This window comes from Hippoglossus stenolepis, chromosome 6 (assembly GCF_022539355.2).
Source record: "Hippoglossus stenolepis isolate QCI-W04-F060 chromosome 6, HSTE1.2, whole genome shotgun sequence".
NCBI classification, from domain to species: Eukaryota; Metazoa; Chordata; class Actinopteri; order Pleuronectiformes; family Pleuronectidae; genus Hippoglossus; species Hippoglossus stenolepis.
In genome coordinates, this window is record NC_061488.1 from 6803527 (window position 1) to 6827013 (window position 23487).

General features: G+C 44.4%; 1 protein-coding gene across 2 annotated transcripts in view; it reads left to right on the forward strand.

Moving 5' to 3' along the window:
- The window catches only part of scube3 (signal peptide, CUB domain, EGF-like 3), a 71716-nt gene that overhangs the window by 1622 nt on the left and 46607 nt on the right, over nucleotides 1–23487 (forward strand). For both annotated transcript variants that reach the window (XM_035159964.2, XM_035159965.2), the window contains exons 2-3: nucleotides 16199–16321; nucleotides 19434–19559. In XM_035159964.2, coding sequence (XP_035015855.1) covers nucleotides 16199–16321; nucleotides 19434–19559 — 249 coding nt within the window. The remainder of the gene's footprint in view (nucleotides 1–16198; nucleotides 16322–19433; nucleotides 19560–23487) is intronic.

Sequence of the window (23487 nt, forward strand, 5' to 3'; positions counted from 1 at the left end):
TGGTAGGCTTCTCCTCCGGGTTCCTGTTCAGCAGCTCTGCAGTCTGAAGTTATTTGTGAGCATACTTTGTGCCCAAGTGAAAATAAATACAGCGTTTGACGTCGGTGGCAACTCTGTGGCGCGGACACGTCGGCAAGCTGGGAGCAATTTGGAAAAATGCCGAAAGGGAGAGGCGAAAAAACGCACAATTTATCAGCTCAATATTTATTTAACGCAGATGTCTCCTTCTTTTCGTCATTGTCAGTCTGATCGTGGCACAGAGTTTCAGGCATCAGTCATTACTCTAGGAAAAAAAAAAAAGTGAAGGAGCAGTGGAATGAGGGAGGGAAGATTTAGGGATGTGGCGGAGGGAATGACAAAGAGGGGAAAAATGAGACCGGGGGAAACAGGAGAGATTAAGGGTGCAGAGACGAGACAGTGTGAGCGATCGGCACCAGGCGAGGAACAGAGAAGGAGAGGAAAGAGGGGAGAGCCATAGACGTCATGGCAAATCACTTTCCCCTCGAACAGAGTCGGGGAGCTCCTTCGCTAATGCAGCGGCACCAAGGCAACGGTTGGTGTGGGGCTGACATGCTGCTGTGGCTGGCTGTGTTGGTGTAACCTCTGCTCCGGGGCCTGGGGGTCTAAAGACGCAGGGCTGCCGGAGCGGGGAGGAAGGCCAGAGCCGGGGCCCGGGCACACTGTGGGAACCGAGCAGCCCTGGCAATATGAGGCCCAAGTGACGGGGAGGCTTACCTCGAGATGCTGCCCGATTCTGAGCGACCCCCTCCACACCACCACCACCACCACCCTTCCACCCACCCCCAACACCCCCAACACCCACTCACCCCCTTTTTTCTTTTTCACCCAACTCCTGCTTTGTTTGCTTTGTCCCCGCTTCCTTTCCTTTGCACTTAATGAAGTAGCTGCGCTTTTTTCTTCTTCTTCTCTGTCAGCCATAAGCAACGACTGCATTACACCCACCGTGTCAGAAAGCTCCCGTTGGCCAGTGTGCTATTTAAATATTTTTATACAACATAAAGGATGTGCACAGCTTCCCCTCTGCCCCCTTCACCGTGCGTCCTCCAGGCCCGTCCAGCCCACTTTGCGTTGGCTGGATATGCTGCAGGTCTGTGTAAGAATGCCAGTGTCATTGCGTGTGCGTGTGTGTGTGCGTGTGCTGTGTGTGTGTGTGTTGGCTGTATCCGTGGTGGTTCATACATTACCTACAGCTGCATAAGAGAACCATTTAAATTGGGATTTTACTTTGTCCCCTTGGCCTTGAACTCATGAGCATTTGTTCTTCAGCTGGAAAAAGAGAGGGGTGGAAACAAATGACAGACGGACAGGGGCCGCTGCACCATCTTCTTTGAAAATGGCCGGTCGCCTCGTTTAACATCTTGACACCCCCTCCACTCAGGCGGTGTGGTTTCTGCGTCGCCCCCGAGTCCTGACAAGCTCCTGCAGTGGTATTTGTCGAGCGGCGACACTTATCCCCTCAGAGACTCCATGTGCCTTAAACCAAGCAGACGCAAAAGTCCCAATTGTCTGCCATGGTAACGGAGCACAATTTTTCCTTCAGAGTAATTTAAACAGCCTGGAAAATGGAAGATGTATTCAGGTCAACTAGGAAAAAAACTTCTCCTGTCCTCATCGGGATGCCCTGTGACTTTGAGAAGTAAAGAACTCTGTGGATCAGGATGTAACTCCGGCGACGTGTCAGACTTTATTTTTTCTTATCTGCTTCTCCCTGTCTAAGCCCAATTAGAGCAGATAAGCTCCCAACCTGCGAATGTTCCCCCTAAACAAAAGAACCCTCCTGCGACGAGAGCCGAGCTCGTCTCAGTCTGTCGCTCCCGCTCTCTGCAGCAGACGCGCAGTGTCAAACGTCTGTGAGTTTGCCACGATCAGAGCGTCGGAGGCAGGTGAGGCCTCGGGGCAGCCCTCGGTCACTCGCTGATGAGAGAGCGGAAGCGGATTAATCCAGCTTCACTTCACCACTCAGCCGACACGCTCAGAAAAAGCATCAGCCTTGACAAGTGCTGCGCCGGCACCACCGTGCATGTTGTTACAAAGCAGCCGAGAGAGCAGGGAGATTATTATCCTGGCAAAATGGTGAAAACGCTTGATACAAATTCTGTCCGAGAGCAATGTGGTATGAATCACAAAGGGCGACTTTGATCTATGGGTGTGTTGCAAGTGAATGAGGATGACGGCGATGAGTGATTTGAGACTGGATGTTAATGTTTCGCTTCCCGAAAGGAGGCTTCGCTACATTTGGAGAATCCTTAAAAAACCGAGCGGTTCCGGCGCATTGTGCCTAGTCCGTCTAATTCCTCGCTTCGGTGTGGCCAAGCCGCAGCTTTATACAAACACTTGAGTTGAGTTTTAGGGCAGGCAGGCTGCAGCGGCTACGTCCAGATCGAGCACCATGTTTACAGGCCCATGTAAAGTCGGAGCTGTCTGGCACAAGCTGTGACCCGAGGCGATTCAGAGGGCTCCACGTTCTGGACAGTTGCTCACTTTCATCCCGGGCCGCTGGAATGTGAAACCAAGACATTTTCCTCTCTGCAGCAGAGTGTCAAAGATTCTGGCCTTAAGAAATCTGACTTCCCCCACTCGAGGGCTCGAAAATAAGAATTTCAAGTGCAGCTTCCAAATGATTTATATTTAAGCAAATACACAAAACTAAGTTAATCTCACTTCAAATGAAAAGGTCCCAAATTTAAATTGCAGTATTCTGGCTGGCCTACGTCTTACATAATTTAATTATCTGAGAGGGGAAAATAGGACAGTAGATTATGTTTTAATTAGAGTCTGACATGATTGTGAAGGTGAAGACTACAAGCAAAGCTGCGAGCTGCTTTTTCTTCTTCTATTGTTGAACCCTGTCTCAACCTACTGCAGTTGTACCCGGCTTCTTGCCCATTGTCCAGTGGGATTGGCTGCAGCTCCCCAATGAGCCTCAAAGGAGAAGCAGTGTAGCTGGATGGATTCATTTATGCTGCATGATGCAAATATGCTCTTGTCTTCAATCAATCAGAAAGACAGCAGTTTAAAATAAAAATAAAAGTGACAGTTTTCAGTCACTTTGCTTTCTTTCCCCTTTCATCTCTTTCTTTTCCTTTTTGATATCCTGATTTAGCTTTCTCGGGGGGGAGACCTGACTCACAACAGGTTCACTCCAGCTTCAGCAATCACTCTATTAAGTACTTAGGCATAAAACCAAGACAAACATTTAATTCCAGGCTTTTTGAGGGCCCTCCCTCAGTGGGGCCCTGGGTAGATCGCCCCCAACCCCCCCAACTACAACGCCCCTGCTTGCAGACACTGCAGAGTCCCTGTTCCTCCCCAGGGGACGCGATCAGCTGTTGAGACCCCTCTGTCATGGGACCTTTTCTCCTCTCCTTGAGCAGCAAGTCACTTAATCAGGCCCTTGTGACCCTGTTTGTCACCTCATTTCCTTTGATGCTACAGACGATGGGAATAAATATCAATTCAGTCGTCTAAACCGCTTTGTGTTTTCGTACCAGTGTCCAGCGTTGAAGAACGTTCAAACCCTCGCACTCAGGAGGAAGGAGTGCAGACCTTGTGTGGAGCTTGTTTATTTATCGAGGCTTTAAACTGAACAATATGTTCCAAATGAGGCCTGTGATGCTTCTCTCAACTGTGGCGTTGTGGTTAACATCCGAAAAACTCTCTCCCCTGTTTCCCATCTCTCCCCTCTCGTTGCCTCTCACCCCGTCACTGGCCTTTGTTCTCCGTGCCGATGCGGCGCTGCGCTGACAACTTCCCTGTTGGTTTCGGGGGAGGATGGAGTCGGCGTCGACAGCGCTCTGACCCCGCAAGTCTCGAGCCCCCTCCACGAGCGCCAACGGCTCGCTGAGGAGCCTCAGTGCTGTCCCTCAGCCAGCTGCAGAGACTCTTAGATCATTAATTCTCTAACCGCTCCCCCACCCCCACCGCTCAGCCCACATTTGTTTTCCTTTTGCATTACTCACTGATTGGGCACAGTGTGATTCAGGAGGAGGTATCAGTGAGATTGTCCCCTCGGCCTCTGCACTTTCCTGGGCCCACGACTGACTCCACACCGTCGTTCCTCCTCTCGTGCCCTCCTCCCCGCTCCCTCCTGTGACCTCTTGGCTGAATAATGGGTCTGCGTCTCTATTTGAGAGTTTGAAGGGGGTTGGGGGTCCACGAGGGACATCATTAGGATGGTCTGCGGTGGTCAGCGTTGTCGGAGGGGGGTTGGGGGTCAGAGAGAGCCTTGTTTACAGACTGTGTGTGTTTACATTCCTGATGGTGAGCGCCAGCTTTAGAGAGACTGCTGGAAGTGAAAGGAAATGCTCTTATTCTGCTTAGTAATGGAAAAATCCAGCCCAATACATCAAGGAATCCAGATGAAAAAAAAAAAAAGAAGAAAGTTATTTATGTGGTGGGCCCTGGCCAATGCATTCTGGGTAGAAAGAGGAATGACTTCACTGATGAATTTGAGACTTCCTCAATGGACAGAGGCCTGGGAAAACCCATATGACACTGCAGTGTTTAATCACCTCTGCTGAACTCCAGATATATATTTATTGTAGACTGTAATAGCTTCTAAATATGATTAATGGCAAGTAATGTTTGTTCTTGTGTTTAAATTGTAACCATCCGTCATGCAGGCATTTATGGGCTCCAACTAACAATTATTTTCATTATCGAGTACTTGATTATTTTCTATTAAATGTCAGCAAATAGCAAAAAAATGCTCATCGGTTCCCAGAGGGGACATCATCCAAAACCCAAAGATATTTAGTTTACAATCACAGAAGATTAAGACGATAAGAAAATGTTCAAATTTCTGGAACCATAGGATTTTGGGCCAAAATGACACAAATCAATGAACTGATCATCAAAACAGTTGTTGATCAATTTTTTTAATCAATTAAAAGATGAATCAACCAATTATTGCAGCTCTACAGGCATTTACTCCAGGGTAATTCCATTGTCCCGGTGTCTGAAATATTCAAAATAAAAGTGAAAAGCTATTTATATACATATAGAATTTATTTATTGTGCATTGGTTTACATTTCTTCATACTGATCAGGACATGTAAGAAAAGAGTACAGAACATATAATAGGCTCCATCGCTAAAGGTAAAAGCTTTTGCCCGAGCCTTATAATTTTTCTTTATAATAAAAAAGTCCACACAATTATACTTTTGTAATAAGCCAAGTTGGAGTCTCCAGACATGACATGGTGCTGCACAGATTAACTGCAGAGTTCACTTGAGTCCATAAAGCAGGTGACGATACACCATCAGGTTCTGCTACTGTATAACTTTTAATGTAGTTTTCAGTAATAACAATGATAATAATCATAATTTCAAGAAATAGGGCTTTTTAGATTTGACAATTTGAGGCTTTTCTTCGTGAAAACAATGTTTAGTTGCAGCCCTACATCCGACAGTTGTGTGAAAAGCAAACTGCGGGTAAAGTCCGGACCCGATTATGTCTCCACATGAACCCCTTGTTTTTTTGCCTCCCTCTGCGAAGGTATAACTTTACAGATTCTATTTTCTTTTCTCTCTCGCTGTAGCGTCCTACTTATGCAGTCTGCTAAAGTACAGTACAAACTTTGATTGAGAGGCCATTAAACGCTTGATACGACTGTTAAAGTGAAATGTTTGCCCGGAGTGATTGTGCTGTCTCTCAGCATTCAAACGACGCGTACGTCCAGTCAGTTCCAGCCCACTGAACTTCACATTTTCTGAGCTTCGGTAGTTAATGCCTGCTTCACAGCTTACACAGAGAACCACTTTATACCCCAGTTTGACAGGAAACATCTAAAAATATCACACTTGTGCTGTAATTGCTACATTGCCATCTTTATAGTTGGTACTGTATCTGGCTAAAGCAACCACCAATGAATGTAATTGCTGTGTGCCGAGGGGAGAGTGTCATGTCAGTTAGCTCTGGTTGTATAAATATAAGGTACACAGCTGGACTAAGTGCCACCCTACCCGCTTATAAAATATGCTGCACGAGGCCAAGAAATCATTACCGGTGAAGGACACATGCCACATGGAGGGTGAGAACCCCCCCGAAAGGTTCAAATTAATTTCCTGTCTCTTCGGCTCCTAATGGGAACTGTTACAAGTTACGCTCAATTATTCAGTGTTGTATGTATTAGACCTCTGACACTGATGTGTGTGTCACGTCGGCCCCTCTCTGCGCTCTCTTAGTATTACTCCATGATTCACTTAATTACTGTAATAAGTGTTTTCCTTCTGGAGGTGGTCCGGAGGTCTGCGAGTCACAGTCTATTAAGGCCACACATGCTAAAGGACCAGCACCAGATGCTCGGTTCTGTGATCAAAATCTCAGAGAATCAACATTATTTATTCACGGAGCTCGAGCCTGAGCTTCCTCCAGAGATGTTTTATAAATGACACGAGGTGCGTCCACTTGCTCTTTTACTCTGCAGTCGCCGGGTTCATCGGCGTCGCTGCCTGTGCTGTTGGAAAACACAGACGCTGTCAAAGTCTCATGGAAGCCGTAACAGTTTGAGGAATTACATAAATAGACCTTGTATGTGTTGGCTCAAACTATTGTCAAGACGTTGAGTACATCCCAGAGTACACATCCATTATATACAGGTTTGTTGAATACAGAAGCTGAGAGATGTAGAATATATAAAAAAAATGAAGTACTTTATTACTTTGGACTGAAGCCGAGCAAAACCTTGGAAAGAAAATATTAGAGTCAACAATTGCTTCCATAATTTCCATTTTTGATTGACGGGAAATTAAAAAGCTACAAAATAAATATTTAGATTAGATAAAGTGTGTTAATCCTCAGTGTGGAAACTAGTTGACTCTTTGTGTGAACAAATATGTGACTGAATAGACAGTTGTCTGGCATTTGTTGTGGTTTAATGATGTTGATGAGTGAATAAACAAATACAAAACACTGAAACTGATTAATTGCAAGTTGAATATGCGCTGAGGTAATGAAGAGCAAATTATTAATTTAGAAAATAAAGGAGGAAACTAGAAGCAGCACTCAGTTTATCACAAACCTCCGCCAAGGCCCAACAGTCCCCTTATGTAACCACATTTAAAAATTCACTCGATCCAGATTTGCTATTTGGATCTGCTCCTAATTGCACACACTCATAAATATAAATCCCATAATGATCCCAAAATTATTCACTGAGAAATAAAGGAAAATGTTGAAAAATGCCATCACAATGTTAAAGAAAGAGGAAAAAATAAAAGCCTGGATTTGCCCACTGATCCGGATCTGGACCAAAAGTAGTTCTTCCTTGAGTGATGCCTCGCCCCTTTAGGAAAGTTCATGGAAATCACTTCTGTAGTTTTTAATGTTATTCTGCTTAATTACAAACACAGATGAAAACATGACCTACTTGATGGAGATAAGAGTCTTTTTTTCAATTTCAGCAATTTAGTATTGCAGTTGGAGGAACTTTATTTATTTAATTCCAAAAAGAATTGGGACAACTATTGCAGCATAGGTTGGATCAAACTTCAAAAACTTGAAAATGGGGGGAGTCCAATAACTCCTGGACCCGGCCCCGTTGCATGGCTTCTCTACCTCTTTCAAATTAAAGTTTAAACGTACAATCTGAAAAACTACAAAACAAATCAAAGACCTATAGTTCCATGACATCGTGAAGCAGCGTGGAATCATGGGAGTTTCGATTTATTTGTCCCATAATCCTCTTGGGTCACCTGGTTGTTGTGTGCGTTTGCACTTTGCTGGGGGAGCTTCAGCGACAGAAGCAAATGGAAATGAAGAATCATGATGACTTTATACAAACGGTGAAAGGAAAACCAGCCGACTGGCTAACTGTGTGTTTTTCCTTTTTCATACGTCATCTGTAGCAGAGACAGCTGAAGCAGATAGGCCTCCTCTTAAAAATGCCTCCAGCTCCAGCCGAGAAAGAGACACCGATAACATCACTGTGACATCATCATCATGGGTCTTTTTCTTTTTCACATTTTGGAAAAACTCCCTCCGGGACGTTACACAACAGTTTTCCTGGGCCGAGTAGTAATCCTTGTGTAAAGTAAACTCTACCTCATGAGGTGCTGCACTTTAATAAAAGCATAAGGAATGAATAGGAAAGCATGGGTCGGCATAAACAAGGCGTCGATTTGACACAGTTAATGTCTTCAGGCATGTGAACATACTGTCGCTCTGCTGAAGCTCAGCCGGCATGTTCCTCAGATTAGTCTGAGGCTTCATGGTTGGTGGACATAAGCAGGGAGGGACCCGGGGTTTTGAAGTTGTGATCACAGATTTTTGAAAGCGCAGGATCAGTCAGTGGTCATGATTCCTAAACATTTAGAGTGTGTGAAGGATGAGTGTAAATATCCCGAATGGAAGCAGTTGATATTTTTATTCACAACTTTTCAGAGCCTTGCCGGACAGCCAACAGTGTGTCCCTTCATTAGCCGGAGGGGGATCTGGGCAGCAGAGGGGGGGGTGGGATGCTAAATTTTGTGTTAATGTTGACGTCTGCATTTCATCAAAACCACTTTTTTTTGGAGGAGGAGGAGGTGGAGGTGAGCGAGTCTCATGTCCTGCACAACTTGAAAAATCAGCGACATTTTCACACTGTGCTGTGATAATGTTTTTGCGACAAGCAGCCGTAGATTCCTGTCCCGTCCGCAACCTGGTCCTCACTTCCTCTCAGGCCCCCCGACCAAAGGAGGGACTCACATCACATTATATCAGCATGTGCTACAAATAGAACTGGATGTATACACACTAAGTATGCAAATTTTAACGTGACATGTTTTATATATTCACATTTCCCAATGGAAATGTGAACTCAGGCTGAGTATTGAGAATTGAGTTTTTTCCCTGAACATGGAAACATCTTGTGTATCGTATTCAGATTTTTGAAATCAACAATATTTGAATGTTCGTACATTGTGAGAGAGAGTAAAGCCTTGTTCATACACGACTCCATAGATGGTGCGCTAACTACAAGCATGCACTCAATTCACTCCGTGTTGCAATATGCAACACGGAGTGAATTGAGTGCAGAGTGCAGAAAACAGTTTGTGGGTAAAGACCCGAGAAATGAAGGAAACAAGGCTGCTTAGCAACAATCGTAATCGCTGCCAAACACTGCATGTACGTGAGTTTTTACTGTGGCCTAGCTCCAAGTCGAAATGGTTTGATGATTTAGTTTTCTTGGTGCTTGATGAACTGGAACAGTCGTCCCAGCTCCACGAGTCTTAGAGATGCTTGTAAAGGCGAACCTGCTCAGCCAGTCGTCCCTCAAATTCGTCCATATTGGAATGAGTTTGCGGCAGGCAGGAGGTGCAAGACCAAGAGCCGCCACTAGTTTTGAAGCGAAAGATGCCATGACATCATTTCTGGCGCACGCTCCCTCCCGCTGGCGACACTGCAGAGGCTGTAAACCAGTTAAATGTAATTTTAAGACTTTTGAGAAAAAAGAACTGAATCAATGTAGAATATGTTTGTCTCTAAATATGTCTGGTGTGTGCGGATAAAATTAATGTTTGTACTATTGTTGACAGAAATGTATATTGCGTTGGTCAGAATTTGCTGAGGGCGCGAGAAATACAGCAGAAATGAGTCAGCTACAGATCTGCTGCTTTGCTTTACTACAAATTGAAGTAGTTTGACTAGAATATGGATCATTTAGAACTTATAGATTAAAGAGGTTCGCATATACACACTATAGCCATACTGCTCAGTACCTACAGTAATTATCCTGACCTTATCCCCATCCTGCACGACCGCAACCCTAAGTATAGTGTAAGTGTGGTTCTAAGATGGATAATTACAATACTTGTTCCTGTGTAATTATACATACATGACAAACACCGTGATCCAGAGAACACCTTTTTTATGGAATTGAACCCGACACCCTTCCTCCCGTGCTGCGAGGGGCTCGTGAAAACGAGGCATTTCTTCTGAGAATGTCATGAAAGAATGTTTTTGTCTCGAATGCGAAAAAAAGCCCGCAAATGTTCAAACGCCGCACACGGCCACTCCGTCAGGAAAACACAGCTGAATGTTTTATCGCTCTCGCTGACTGAATGCATCACTTGGTCCATATTTCTGACCAATATTTTGGAGCTGGCTGCGGGCGCTGCGAGTAAAGCTACACCTATGGGTGTCCCAGCTCCACTCAGTCTATTTCTGTATCTAAAGGAAAGGTGATGGGCTGAGGGGGGGGCGGGGAGGGAGCAAAGCAAACAGCGTGGGTCTCAACACTCAAAGTAAACATTACCCTATGTTTGAACTGCACACCTTCAGCCCGACAATTCTCCCACACACTCGCGCTTTCCCCCCTCCCGAGCCTGATTCCTGCTCGCACCCCCTCAAGCTGGCCCAGTTAAATACACTGCTTATCCCAGAGCCTCCCCATTAATCAGGGAGGAAAGCAACTCTGACAAGGTCTCACCTCCACGGCCAGCCGCCCTTAGCAGCCCCCTCCGACTCACATGTGGGGACGGCTCTGGAATAAATGAACTAATGACTTTTAAGAACAACTTTCCTGATCGTCACCTTTGAGGATTTCAGAATGTTTTATCCAGCCACTTTTAATACAGTTCTAATAAATCCCAGTTATAGGCCCGTCTAGGCCTGCGTCCCTCCTTCCTCCTCTCTCCACAAATGAAAAGTTTGCTCTGGACTATGCAACAAATTCACTGAGGGATTTGGACGTCCGACACACTGCAAATTTAAAGTTTTATTGAGCGTACAAATGGAGCATGAAGTAAATCGGTTTCAGGAGAGAGAAAACATGCGTCGATTCTGTAGGACTCATCCAACAAAATCATTGAATTCAATATTCCAAGAATGTCAGTGGGTTTAAACACAGACTCGAGCTATTTGTGGCTTTAATATGCTCAAGTGCATGAACCAGAGGGGAGAGCTACAGCAGCAGCAATATTCAAAATGACACATCCCCCCCCGGGGGAAACTGTTTAAAACATCTGAGCGTTGCCCAACATCTCTTTCTTCTTGGGCTTTTTGTTGTTTCGACTTTGTTTATTCATCCTTGTCTGGAAGCGCTGGCTCCGTCCTCCGCTGCCTTAACTTGTTCCCAACAACTGTGACTCCTCAGCTCAAAAGAATGAAATAAGCTCTCAATGAAAAACACAATCTTTTCATCTGAGGCATGAGTCAATTACCAGGCCTGCTTTGCTGAAACTCTGCATTTGTCTCAAGCCCTCACAGGAGCGTCCTCTGGACCGAACCGAAGGATGTATTCATTCTGACATGTTTATTTCCATGGCACAGGCAGTTTGGGTTTGTTGTTCACGTGTCCGTCGGAACAGTAACTCTCATGGCTGGATCTTTTAAACAATGCTTTGACGGACACGGATGATTATGATCTGTGGGCCAGGATTTCTAAATTTGTATTTATCTCATTCTGTGGAGCTCACACCAAAGGCAAAGGGGAATGTGGATGTGTTCATTTTGACATTAGTGTTCATTATCATTTCCTTGAGTCCCACTTGATGTACAGATCAGGGTAAATAGATCCCTCTGTGTTTGCAATGGCTGTTGAATTATTTCTCTCATGTTGATATTCATTGTTAGTGAAGTGTTGTGTCAGCGTTGGAGAGAGTTCTGGCTGCAGCCCTTATCATTCTGCTGTAGGAGGAAAAAAAACCTCTAGCTTGTTTGTGTCTTTTTTAAACCGATTACAATTCTCCTGGACAGCACTAAATCCAGGATGCAGTGACAATCCCACAAGACACTAGTCAGGGGGGGAAACTTGATTTGGTGCAACCATAGACTGAATATCAAGATGGACGACACGTCTCCACTTCCTCCCACTATCCAGACATGAAGCTAAAATAACTGGAGCCAGAGTCTACACAGAAGCGATCGGGGGGTTGGAGCTGTGGTCTCGAGGTCCTGCTCTCGACCAATCACCAGTCAGTCTCAGCTGATGACTTTCACGCAGTTTCTATAGCAGCAAATAACTAATTAAAACCAAATTTACTGGCAACATAATGTTGACTTTGGTCCATGTCTCATCCATTAACACGGAGAAGGCTGGGTTTATGACCTATACTGTAGCCAGCCACCAGATGGCCATTGAGACGCTTTGGCTTCACTTTTGGGGGGGGGCTGTCGTGCTGCCATCTTTATGTCTCTCCTCAAATAAAACGCCACAAACGGCAGTAAAAGACGAATGGCGGGGGAACAGGCGTGAAGTGGAAGGGGAGGAGAATGATGCCTAAAATAAGCGACCAATGGCCGGCCTGTACCCGCCGGTCTTACATCCGGTGAGTCCGACGGGTGAAGTGTCAGCTTGTGCTATAACTGTGTCAAAGTAATATTTGCACAAAGATGCGGTTGTGGTGCTGTCGAGCTGTCGTTGATTGATTGGAAGGGGATTTTTTTTTTCGAGGAGGGAGCAGGTTTTGACACAGTTCGTTACATAATGTCACCGGTTTAGGTGGTTTTCACCAAACACAGAGGCAGTTTTGTTGGTTTTAAAACCTGAGGTGCGGAGGGAGCAGCTCTCTGCCCTCATTAAAAATGTGACTGTTATCATAACACGCCAGTTACGTAACATTAAAGATGCTTTCAGCTCAGTATCTGCTGCTTTGATTTTGCACTCAAACAATTGCCTGCAGGAGCCACAGCATCAAAGTCTTTTTTAGACGGCAATTTGAATGAGGGAAAAACAGAGATATGGTGGAGACGTGGATAAGTGACATTGTGTGTGTGTGTGTGTGTGTGTGTGTGTGTGTGTGTGTGTGTGTGTGTGTGTGTGTGTGTGTGTGTGTGTGTGTGTGTGTGTGTGTGTGTGTGTGTGTGTGTGTGTGTGAATGCATATTGTATGTCATAGCTCTGGAAAAACATTGCTTAAATTTACAGTCGATTGTGTTACACTGTTAATCTTTGAATCCTAACTGTAGTTTCTGGCTTGAGGCATGTTTGAAAAGTGTGTGTGTGTGTGTGTGTGTGTGTGTGTGTGTGTGTGTGTGTGTGTGTGTGTAAAAAAGGCACGAGAGTTGACAACCCTGCAGACTGGAAAGATAAAGTGATCCGATGCTCCAGATGGAAACATAAATAACAAGATGAAAAGAGGGATTCTTTGAGTTTCTGTCATGATGAATAATAATTACCACGGAGACTCGGCAACAAAGAAACCTGACAGGGAGACGGATATTCTGTAGTGATTAATACTCCCTCCATTGAAAAGCACTTGCTCACCTGGCTGCTCTTGGTCTTATCCTGGAAGACAGACGGTGTAAAGAGAAAGGACCCGGGCTGCTCTTCAGGTGAATTGATATTGTTCTCACATAATATAAATCAATGGAGGGCTCGGAGGGCTCCTGCGTCATTAAACGGGTTTGTGGAAACTTAGCAGGGAGCGAGCAACTGCACGACTCTCCCAGGTGCTGCAGAGAAATGAAGTGCACCCCGTGGAAAATGTTGACTTTTCTTCAACATGTTTGAACAGGCAGACACTTGATCCTCAGAAATGTTTGCTATTAATAAAAGTGATATACTTCAACAAACGACAGCAAAAAAAAATGTAGCCGCACAAAAGAGATCGGTTACACGGAAAACTTTAAAAATATACACCCTGTTATCCATCACATCTTTGAACCTGTCAAATTAGAGTCCAGATCAGAAGCCGATGATCAGAGGCTCCTTGTAGGGAGAGCGTGTCTCATTCGAACCTCTGACATCAAGTGTCATCGGGGCCAAGATCTAGAACCTTTATTACAAAAAAGGTTTGGAAGCTCATGAGTCTGACTGAAGGGATTTGGAAAGATTTCCAAATATTTGAAATAAATCATTTCTACAGATTGCAAATTTGGCAGGCCGAGCAAAGTCAGGTTTCCACCGCAGGACCTGCAGGTAACTCTTGCATCTGTTGGGGTCAGAGATGCATCTATAATAAGGAAGGGATTTCTCAAAATATCCTGCAAAAAAGTCCGACGGATCATACATGAAGTTGTCAAGAGCGAAAGCAGCTTCTCAGGAGAAGAACGAGATTAAATCTGAGCAGCACGGTGGTGGAAGTGTCATGGTTTGGGGTTGTTTGGCCGTCTGTTGAATGCTGAGTCATATCAAAGAGCGTTTGAAGATAATGTGAGGCCAAATGTTGAGGTGGAACAGGAAGTGGAGCCTTTCAACAGCCCAGCGTTGAGGTTCAGAATCTATTTGAATCAGATATTAAGTGTGTTCTTTCGACATGTTGTGCACGTCTCCTGTTTATATGCTTAACACAGACTCAGACACTTTTTAGTACTTTTTAAGTTACACTGGGGACGTGGGGATGGATATTTTTCTTTTTTGTTCTTTATTTTCTCTAAATGTGCTCACACTTAAGTGTTGCATGTTACTTATTATTACTTACTGATGCCTATTTTTGACAAATTTCCCAATTGTGGGACTAATACAATTATTTTATCCTACCAAAGGCGGATGAAAACATCTGCAATTGTTACTTATGTCTTTAAAAATAAAATTTGTATTTATTACTTCTTCTTCATTTATTGTCGTTGTAGCATATTTGCCTGCAAATATGCTACAACGTTATAATTCAGCTCAAAACACATCTGTGCCTTAGTTCAGTCTCACAGAGCCGACGACCTGGCTGCACAGACTCAGCCTTATTAACCAACCTTGATTCAGGCCCTTAACAGTTTTTCACACAGTCATCAAGTATCAGAGGAACATCTGCAAACCTTTTAGTGAAATGTTAAACTTAGCAGGATGCGTCCTACTGGACTCTGCGTCTCTAACGTCTGACCTTGCAGCTCTGTGCTCCTCCTGGAGAGATCCCAGCGTTAATAACCTGCGATCGTGATGTTTCCACTGCGTTTGCCCAAAGGTGTTGTCACGGCCGTATTAGATTTGGTTTTGTGATACACATTTTCCACAGGGTTTTTTGTGAACGCTGCCCCGTCATTGTCCTGCTTCCCCACGCAGCAGCAGCAGCGGCAGCGGCAGCGGCAGCACTAGACTCCGTGTCCTCCAGGAACAGGCAGATGTAGTCAATGTACTAAGCTCAGGGGTTTAGATCGCAGGTCATTTCCCAGTGGGATCAGCCGGCTCCTGCAGAGGGTTTGTGATAAGAGTGGATACTGGAAGCTATGTAAACCTTGTTAAGCTGCCCTTCCCCTGTGTGCAGGGGGGTAATCCCAAACACCTGGGCTAGTTAACTGGGATTTGGTGGGATTAGGGGCTCCATGAGGCAAACCTGATCATACTTCGTCTTGTTAAATCCATTTTCATTCTTACAGTTTCACACTCCTCAGCAGTGACTCAACAGTTAACTTTCATACCATTTTATCTCGGTCCACATCAGATATTCAGGGCGAGCAGCCGTAGAATTCAGTGGAAGTAGGTTTGGGTTATTCACGGGTTTGAAATTCTTCTTTGAACTTCTTGACGCACATTATAGTCATAGTTTGGAATCAGTGCTGCTCGAGAAAATGTGTTTTTATTGCAGTTTTATTGCTTTTCAACACGGTGGCACGGTGTCAGTCGGCCGGTTGGTCCCCTACTTTGCCCCAGACTGAAATATCTCAACAAGTATTTCATGAAATGACTCGACCGTGACATTTTATACAGACGCTCACGTTGTCCACGGGATGAATCATATTGCCTTTTGTGATCCCCTGACGTTTCGCGCACTGATACAAACATTTTCTGTCTTATTGAAACATCTGAACACATATCTCATGGATTGCCATGAAATTCAATACACTTGCGGTCCCCCTTTTATGAGAATTGAATTTTTGCTCTCGTGGCACCGTCAGAATTTAAATTTGTCCAATGTGTTTTGACCAGATACTGGAAATGAATGAGCCTCAGTTCCACTTGGTTTTTAATGCAGTTTTTACCATGTTTTTAATCTTGCTTTAATTTTAGTCCAATGAAAGCTTTTTGTCAAAAGCCAATTCGGGGGACTTTATTGTTTTTTTATAATTGTTTTTGGACAGTGTTTCATTTATTAAATTGAGTGGAGAGATCACAGAAGATGAAGGTTCAACAAAGGTTCATGATTGACGTCTTTTTGTCTTAAATTAGTTTCCCTTTATGTTTTATTCAGGCTTTTTCGATATTTTTCCACCAATTTAACCAAATGTATCCTCAACACGATTCATAATCATGCTCATATGAAATCTTACTTTGAGAAAATCAGTAAAATGTGACACCCCCCTTCCTCTCCCCTTCTCTCTAGATGTGGACGAGTGTGCAGAGGCGCTTGACAACTGCAGCATCGATGCCATCTGCCAGAACACCCTGAAGTCATACAAATGTATCTGCAAGTCGGGCTATAAAGGGGACGGCAAACATTGTGAAGGTAAAAGAATGACAGGATTAATACGCTTGTTTTCTCCTGTGGTTGGAGGCACAAACTTCTGCTCCCTTCTGTCGGGGTCTGGGCAGGATTTTTCTTACCATACGCTGATGTAAAACCACATTTCTCGTGTCGATTTTCCATATCGCTGTGAACGTGAGCCCCTGGGCCAGTGACAGGCGCGATAAGAGCCTGTGTCTCACTCAACACAACTTATTAGCTTTAAGACTCTCCTAAAGAGGGAGGAGGGAGGAGGGAGGAGGGAGCGAGTGGCGGACGGAGAAAAGGGGAAAGCCAGGTGCAGAATGCTCCTTTGTGACAAGATGAAATGAAGCAGTAAATTTCCTGCACATGTTAGAGGAGAGAATTAAGATAGCGGCTGAAGCGGCAGTCAGAGGCCCTGCCAAGCAGTCGGGGATATTTCCACTGCCAGAGGCAGGCCCTCGTAGACTGTCAGACACAAATCTGTTTTTCTTGCCTCGTTCAATGTGCCCAAAACCTCCGGATCATTATATCCCACAATTTTTATTAGTATTATTACAAAACCATATTTCTCAATGTCATTTTCTTCCCCCCACCATTATTATTCTTTCATTTACTTGACCGAGTGTTTTTCATGGCCTTCTGCCTGTAGGTTATAAAAAGTTTGCTTTATTGAGTCTTTTGTAAAATATATGCAAGGTTGGGTTTCCATTGAGCTGAAGGTTAGCTGATGGCTCCTGGAGGCTGATATGCTTGTTGAAAATTTCAAAAGCAGCGCTGATAAAAAGAAAGAAACACAAATGTGTTTAAATAACTGGTGATAAGGTTTTAGGAGCTGACTGTTGAAATTAAACATTCACAAAAAGGTCTCTGTGCTGCGGGCTGACACCTTTTTGTATTAATAATTGGCAGGAAAGGAAAAAGTCGTATTTCCAGGTTGTGAGGAGGCTCTGATGTCGCTCAAACTTCTATGTCTCTGCAGTCTGTGATTCAGATTAAAGCTTTAAGTGCTAGTGAGTTTATCTAAAGGCTTCGATCAGTGTAGCTGTGTGTCATTATCTGCCTGTATGAGTTGAAGCATGTTGGTATCATCACACAGAACCATTAAGATTTATCGTCCACACCAAAAAATATGATAATATATAATGATAATAATGATAAACAATCTCCCAAATCTCCTAAATCACATTTAAAGGAATTTTGAAAGTCACTTCATTTTCGGTTTATTATTTAATTTTGTATTTAGGATTTTGTATTGATTTTAATACATTTTCATTCCATTGGTTTCAGGTGAACATACTTTTCACACTTTACAAAAATAAAAAAATAAGTAAGTTTAAACAACAGGGACGTTGATGCACAAGTCTGATATTATCTATTTAACCAATAAAACTTTTTTTTCCCAGCAAAGCAAAGAGCAATATTGCATCTAAAATATTTGAGCCTTAGAATTTAACTCTTGATTATTATTTCTGTATAAGAGTTTCACTAATAGACAAATCCACATCTCTTCTGTGGATATAAAGTCGACATAGACGAGCAGTGAAATAAAAACAAATTCAAAGCTGCTGGAGGTGAATCCTTTCTGCATTAACACGCTGGGTGTTTCAGCTTTAGTGTAGTCGAACAGTGACGGGTGTGCGCTGTGATGGAGGAGTGACAGAGTTGTGTGGGAAGTAGCGGAGAGGCCGGAGCTCTGCACAGTGTTGCTTTTGTTGCGTTCCCATCCTTCTGCTGTCAAGTCCAATTAAGCCCCTGAGTGAGACGGGCTCAGAAGGGAGCCCAACAACTGGGATCGTCGGCCCTAAATGGGCCAGTAAGTGCTGAGTGGAAGTGCACTGTGTTCTCAATCCACCTTGTCTGGGTCTCCTCGGTGTGGGCCCCCTCACCCGTCATCATAACCGTAACAGACAACTCCACTCAGGCTGTCATAGCGATCTGCAGCCTCTCTTTATCTTTCTGCCTCTGCTCCTTCTTTTGTGCATCGCTTTGCCTCAGTTTCAGTGACCGGGACAGATGAACTTTAGGGTAACATTGATTTATCTGTCTGATGCCTGTTATTAAGTATTGGCTGCCAGTCAGTCTGTAATGTCAGCAACGTCAATACTGTCAGTGCTAATTTAATGGAAATTCCTCTCTGATAACACATTTAACACAAACTGTTCCTTTCCTTTTTATTTTTAATCATACAGAAATGTGTTTTATATAAATAATTGATATAACTTATTGGATACAGTCTGTTTTAGATGCTTTAACATTCTGCCAATGTTAACATAAAAAAATGAATGTCTTGGCACGAAACCACTCAAATATTGGACTGTAAAATATGGCATAAAAACTTGGCTATCATCATTATTAGACATTCAAAACCAAAATAATAATTGTGAAACTCTGGCAACATCAGTAACAGGTGAACCTACAAATTACAACATCTGTGGTCCCCTGTTTATTTCATATTTGCTCTCAGAGATGAGACAAAAGTGATTTTTGCACCAAATAAATAAGCTGTGCTCAGATTTTAATGAATATTTTAGGAAATTATCAGATCAATACCGCTCTCGAGACTTTATGGTAAAATATGAAGCCACAGCGAGCTGGTTAGCCTAGCTTAGCACCAAGACCGAAAACAGCGATAACTTAGCAACAATTCATCTACCAACATCTGCAAAGCTCAGATATCTCAGTTTTCATGTTAAAAAACAAAACTAGAAAATGAAGACATTTATTATTAAAGTGACAGTTAGTGGTTTTAGGCCTCCCAAAAGTGAAGCCAAATCCTATTGATTGCCTCCTAGTGGCTGACTGCAGTATAGCTAATAATCCCCGCCTCCTGTCATTTTAGGTCATATATCACACTAATGTATCTTTAAATGTTAATTTTTCAGAAAAGTTTGGTTATTAGTTGTTTGATGCTTTATAAACAACTGAGACTGACTTGTGATTGGTCGAGCAGGACTTAAATACCACAGCTTACCACCACCATCACTACTCCGGAGAGTTTGGCTCCAAACTACGTCGAGTGCAAGATGCATTTCCCATCTTTTCCATGAAGACTGCTCCCACATCCCAAGTCCTGCATGAATCTGGATTGTTTCAAGTTGTTGACAGATCCTTGTGTATCTTCTCTCTGCAGATGTGGACGAGTGTGCGACTGAATACAACGGCGGCTGTGTCCACGAGTGCATCAACATCCCTGGGAATTACAGGTGCACATGCTATGATGGCTTTCGCTTGGCACATGACGGGCACAATTGTCTCGGTGAGTATGTGACGTGCGGCCGTATAATAAGTGTGTGTGTGTGTGTGTGTGTGTGTGTGTGTGTGTGTGTGTGTGTGTGTGTGTGTGTGTGTGTGTGTGTGTGTGTGTGTGTGTGTGTGTGTGTGTGTGTGTGTGTGTGTGTGTGTGTGTGTGTGTGTGTGTGTGTGTGTGTGTGAGAGAGAGGCTGTTCTCTCCCCCTACATTTTCTGCAGCTGGGTTAATTATGCAGGAACACTTTGTTATATAAAGGCTTTTTGTCAGAAGAACCTATACATTAAACTGCAGGTGTCAAAATTCAAACTCCACCTGACATCACCCATGTGGTTGCATAAATTCTCCTCTCTGCACGTCTCATGTCACACCATGGATGGTAATGTATGTTTCAGGGCTGAACTGAGCTCTTATTAGGCCGCGGCTTCACATATTAGCCGTTTCCTAGTCTCATGTTGCAGGTAGTCTCCAGTGTGTTTTTGTTAAATGTGAAAAAAAAGAGAGGTTTTGGGTAATAAATCTGACGAAAGAGGGGTGAATTTATGAAGAGCTTGACCCTGAGCTGTGAGCTCCGAGTGAGCCGTCAGCCGACCGTACTTTCCCATGGTTTAATATTTCACCAGTGTGCCATTCATATAGCTTCACAGAGAACATGTTACACTTAAAAAGGATATGAAATGAAGGGAACAAAAAACAGTGCTCTTCCTGCGGCCGGGAGCTGCTAAACATAGACTTCATCCACCCCCACCAGCCTATTCTGTCCATCTCGCTGCTTGTCCCCCATCCACCCACCTTTCATTCCTTTTGTTATGATTCCCCCCCCCCAAGTCAGACCCTGCTGCTCCTCAGAAATCGTCCTCCTCTCGGTTACAGCCTCAGCATTATGCGATTCACTTAAGCTGTTTTCACACATGCACTGAACTCCGGAGAGTCATCCGCACTTTCTCCGGAGGAGGTGTGTCCGAGTGAGAGCCTCTGGATTATCTGCGGACTTTCTTTGCCTTTCTCACGAAGAAGACACGACGAAGATGTCCCGAGAGTTTGTGGTGATGAGAGCTGACACCGGTGTCTGTGTGTTGTCAAGATAATCATGTGATCTCCGCACAGGAATGAAAACGTTACATCCTCTGACTGCTGCATCACCCCTCAGCTTAATGCTGCAGAGAATTAGTTGCTGAATTAGTTACCTCCCGCTGCGTTGTGCTTGTGTGAAAAGCAAACTGCGGGTAAAGTCCGGACCCGATTCCCCTGGACTTTATCCACAGGTCATGTCTGAAAACGGTTTTAGATACTGTAAGCTGGCGAACCCTGCTCGCTGCTGTGAGTATGTTGCAGAGAAAAGTAGCAGGCGGCTACAGCGGATTTCACATTCAGGTGAAGCGATGACAGAAAAACTTGTCAGCACTTAACAAATGATTCACTGCGAAAAAGGGCCTATACACGCACAAGGCAACATAATCATATCAGTCCCTCAGTAACTTGGTGAGCTGAATGTAATGCTGGGATTAAGCGACACTGGAATGGAAAACTCACGTCTTTAGATCGATATTAAACCTGTTCTGACTTGACGATGCGTCTGCTTTCTCTTTCTTTCTCCCCCTCTGAGATGTCTCTCTCTTCATCCCTTCTCTCTCCCTCCTGCTCCTGTGTCAGAGTAAAGCCGGGCTATTTTCCAAACCATTTAGCAATGGCGCTCAGTTGTGCGTGGATCATTTGCTTCACCGTGGATCGGCTCCTGCCTTGCGTGCAGGTGTGTAATCGCAATATATCGCTGTGTGTCTGCCGCTGTTGCATCAAAGTGTTGCCTCCATTGATCGCTTTGATATCATTTGTCATTGTGAAGCACACGATCAAACACGCAGAGAGTTTTTTTATTTTATTGTTCTGGTCCGTGCGAGAGGGCACAGACGTCCCTGGAAGGTTTCCCTTGTGAAGTAACCATCCAATTATTTATTCAATGAAAAAATATGTGTTTCATTCCAGCGCAGCAGATGGGGCCTAATGCTAAACGATATACAGTATATGCAGCTGTCAAGTACAAATCCTACTATTGCCTTGAGACCCGAAAGGACTCTAAAGACTTAATTTTCTTGAGAATTTAACTTATTCTAATGCCCCTGCTCTGCTCAGCTAAGGAAATAATCCCCAGCACAAACACAAGAGAGGAGAGGAAGAGGTAGAGCCGGGGTTTAATGTTAAGGCCCCAGCTTCCTCTTCCAGGTTTAAGCTCCTTTTTGGCCCCTGAGAAAAAGATTATTCCCCTTGGTCCCGGAGTGGAGAGCCTAAGCGGCTGGTTCCCAGACAAGGTCAAACCCTCAGAGCCCTTAAAGACCAGATGTGCCCGAGGCTGCGGAGAAGGAGACATTCACCTGATCCTCCAAAGTTCACTCTGAGTTTAGAGTCTGAGATCTCTGAGGTGTTTCTCTTTAGATATACCCCGTGTTGTTTTTCCACCAAGCTCCAGTTATTTTGTTTTATTTCCTCAGCTCTTCAGGTTAATATTGCAGTATAAAGTCTCAGTGGTGGAGCATAACTTGCCGCTCTCGGCCCTCCGAGGCCTTTCTGTGGCCAGTGGGCACCCTGCGTCGAGCGGCTGTCAGCTCAGGGACACGAGCTCGGCCGGCGCACACGCATCCCCGTCCATGTCGCCTTTGTTTGCTCGCTGTCGCGCGTGCCGCACGGCTCCTTGTAATTGGATGTGTTGGCAGCATAATGACATTGGGCGGTGGCAGGAGGCGGCAGAGCGTGAAGCAGAACGCTGCCTCGTGCGCCTCACTGGGGATGCTCTGGCTTCTGAGGTCTCCCCCTGTCTGCCCTAAAACCCCACAACAATGTCAGGGAGTCAGCAAGGTGGAAGCGATGCAATATCACAGCACGATGCTCCTGTCTGCGCCGAGTGAGATGTCACTCACTGTATAATTTACCTCACAGGGAGCTTTTGTACCCTCTCCGAACTCGCACGTAAGAGAGGAAGTGAGGCATATAAGAAGTTGATTACATCTTTTATAACTGTCATTACTGTTATCTTGAGGGCGAGGGTGGGATGGCGTTTAATCACCGCACTTCTTTCATGGCCAGGCTGTAAAGGGTTTTTTCGAGTCTTAGGAAAAACAGAGGAATCAATGTCAATTTAATCCAAAACACACATCCTCTTTACAATGAAAACCAGATGCAGGAAGGCTATTAGTTCCCCACTGCAGCACCGCCGTCCCCACATTTATGACCTACGTGTTTTGGTTGAGGGCTGACAGAAACCCAAATGCCCGCTTATCATTACTAGTTCGTTAAACTCTCTCAAGTAGCTTAATATCATTAGCATCTGCGCAAATACTCCCCCCGTCCTCGTAACCACAAATCACAACAGTGCACGTCTATCTGGAGCAACGCAGATATTTTTCCACTTTATATACATAAAGTGGAAATGCCACAATAACACGCAGCCTTAATGTGACTCTCTGGGAGAGACAAAGGGCCGGCTCCAAATGGACAAGACAGATGTTCCACAGAGAGCCGCCGCCGCCACGCTGTAAAAGATGAGCTTCTGTCATTTAAACGTTAACTTACCTTATTTCATCCATTCATCACATGTTGCTGTAACCAGGGAGCTGATTTTGGGGCTCCACACACACACACACACACACACACACACACACACACACACACACACACACACACACACACACACACACACACACACACACACACACACACACACAGCTCAACAGACCTTGTTTCTTTGATTCCTATTGACCAACAGTGATTTGGTTTGTATTGATTCAGCAGAGCTCAATTCCCCATGCAATTTATAGGGAAATGAATGCCCTTTTACTTTCACCTTCCCCAAAGACGTAACATGATCTATAACACAAAAGCAATGTCACTGCAGCTTCGAAATGGGCTTTAGAAGAACAGCTTTGAAGCGGCCAGAAAGAAAAAG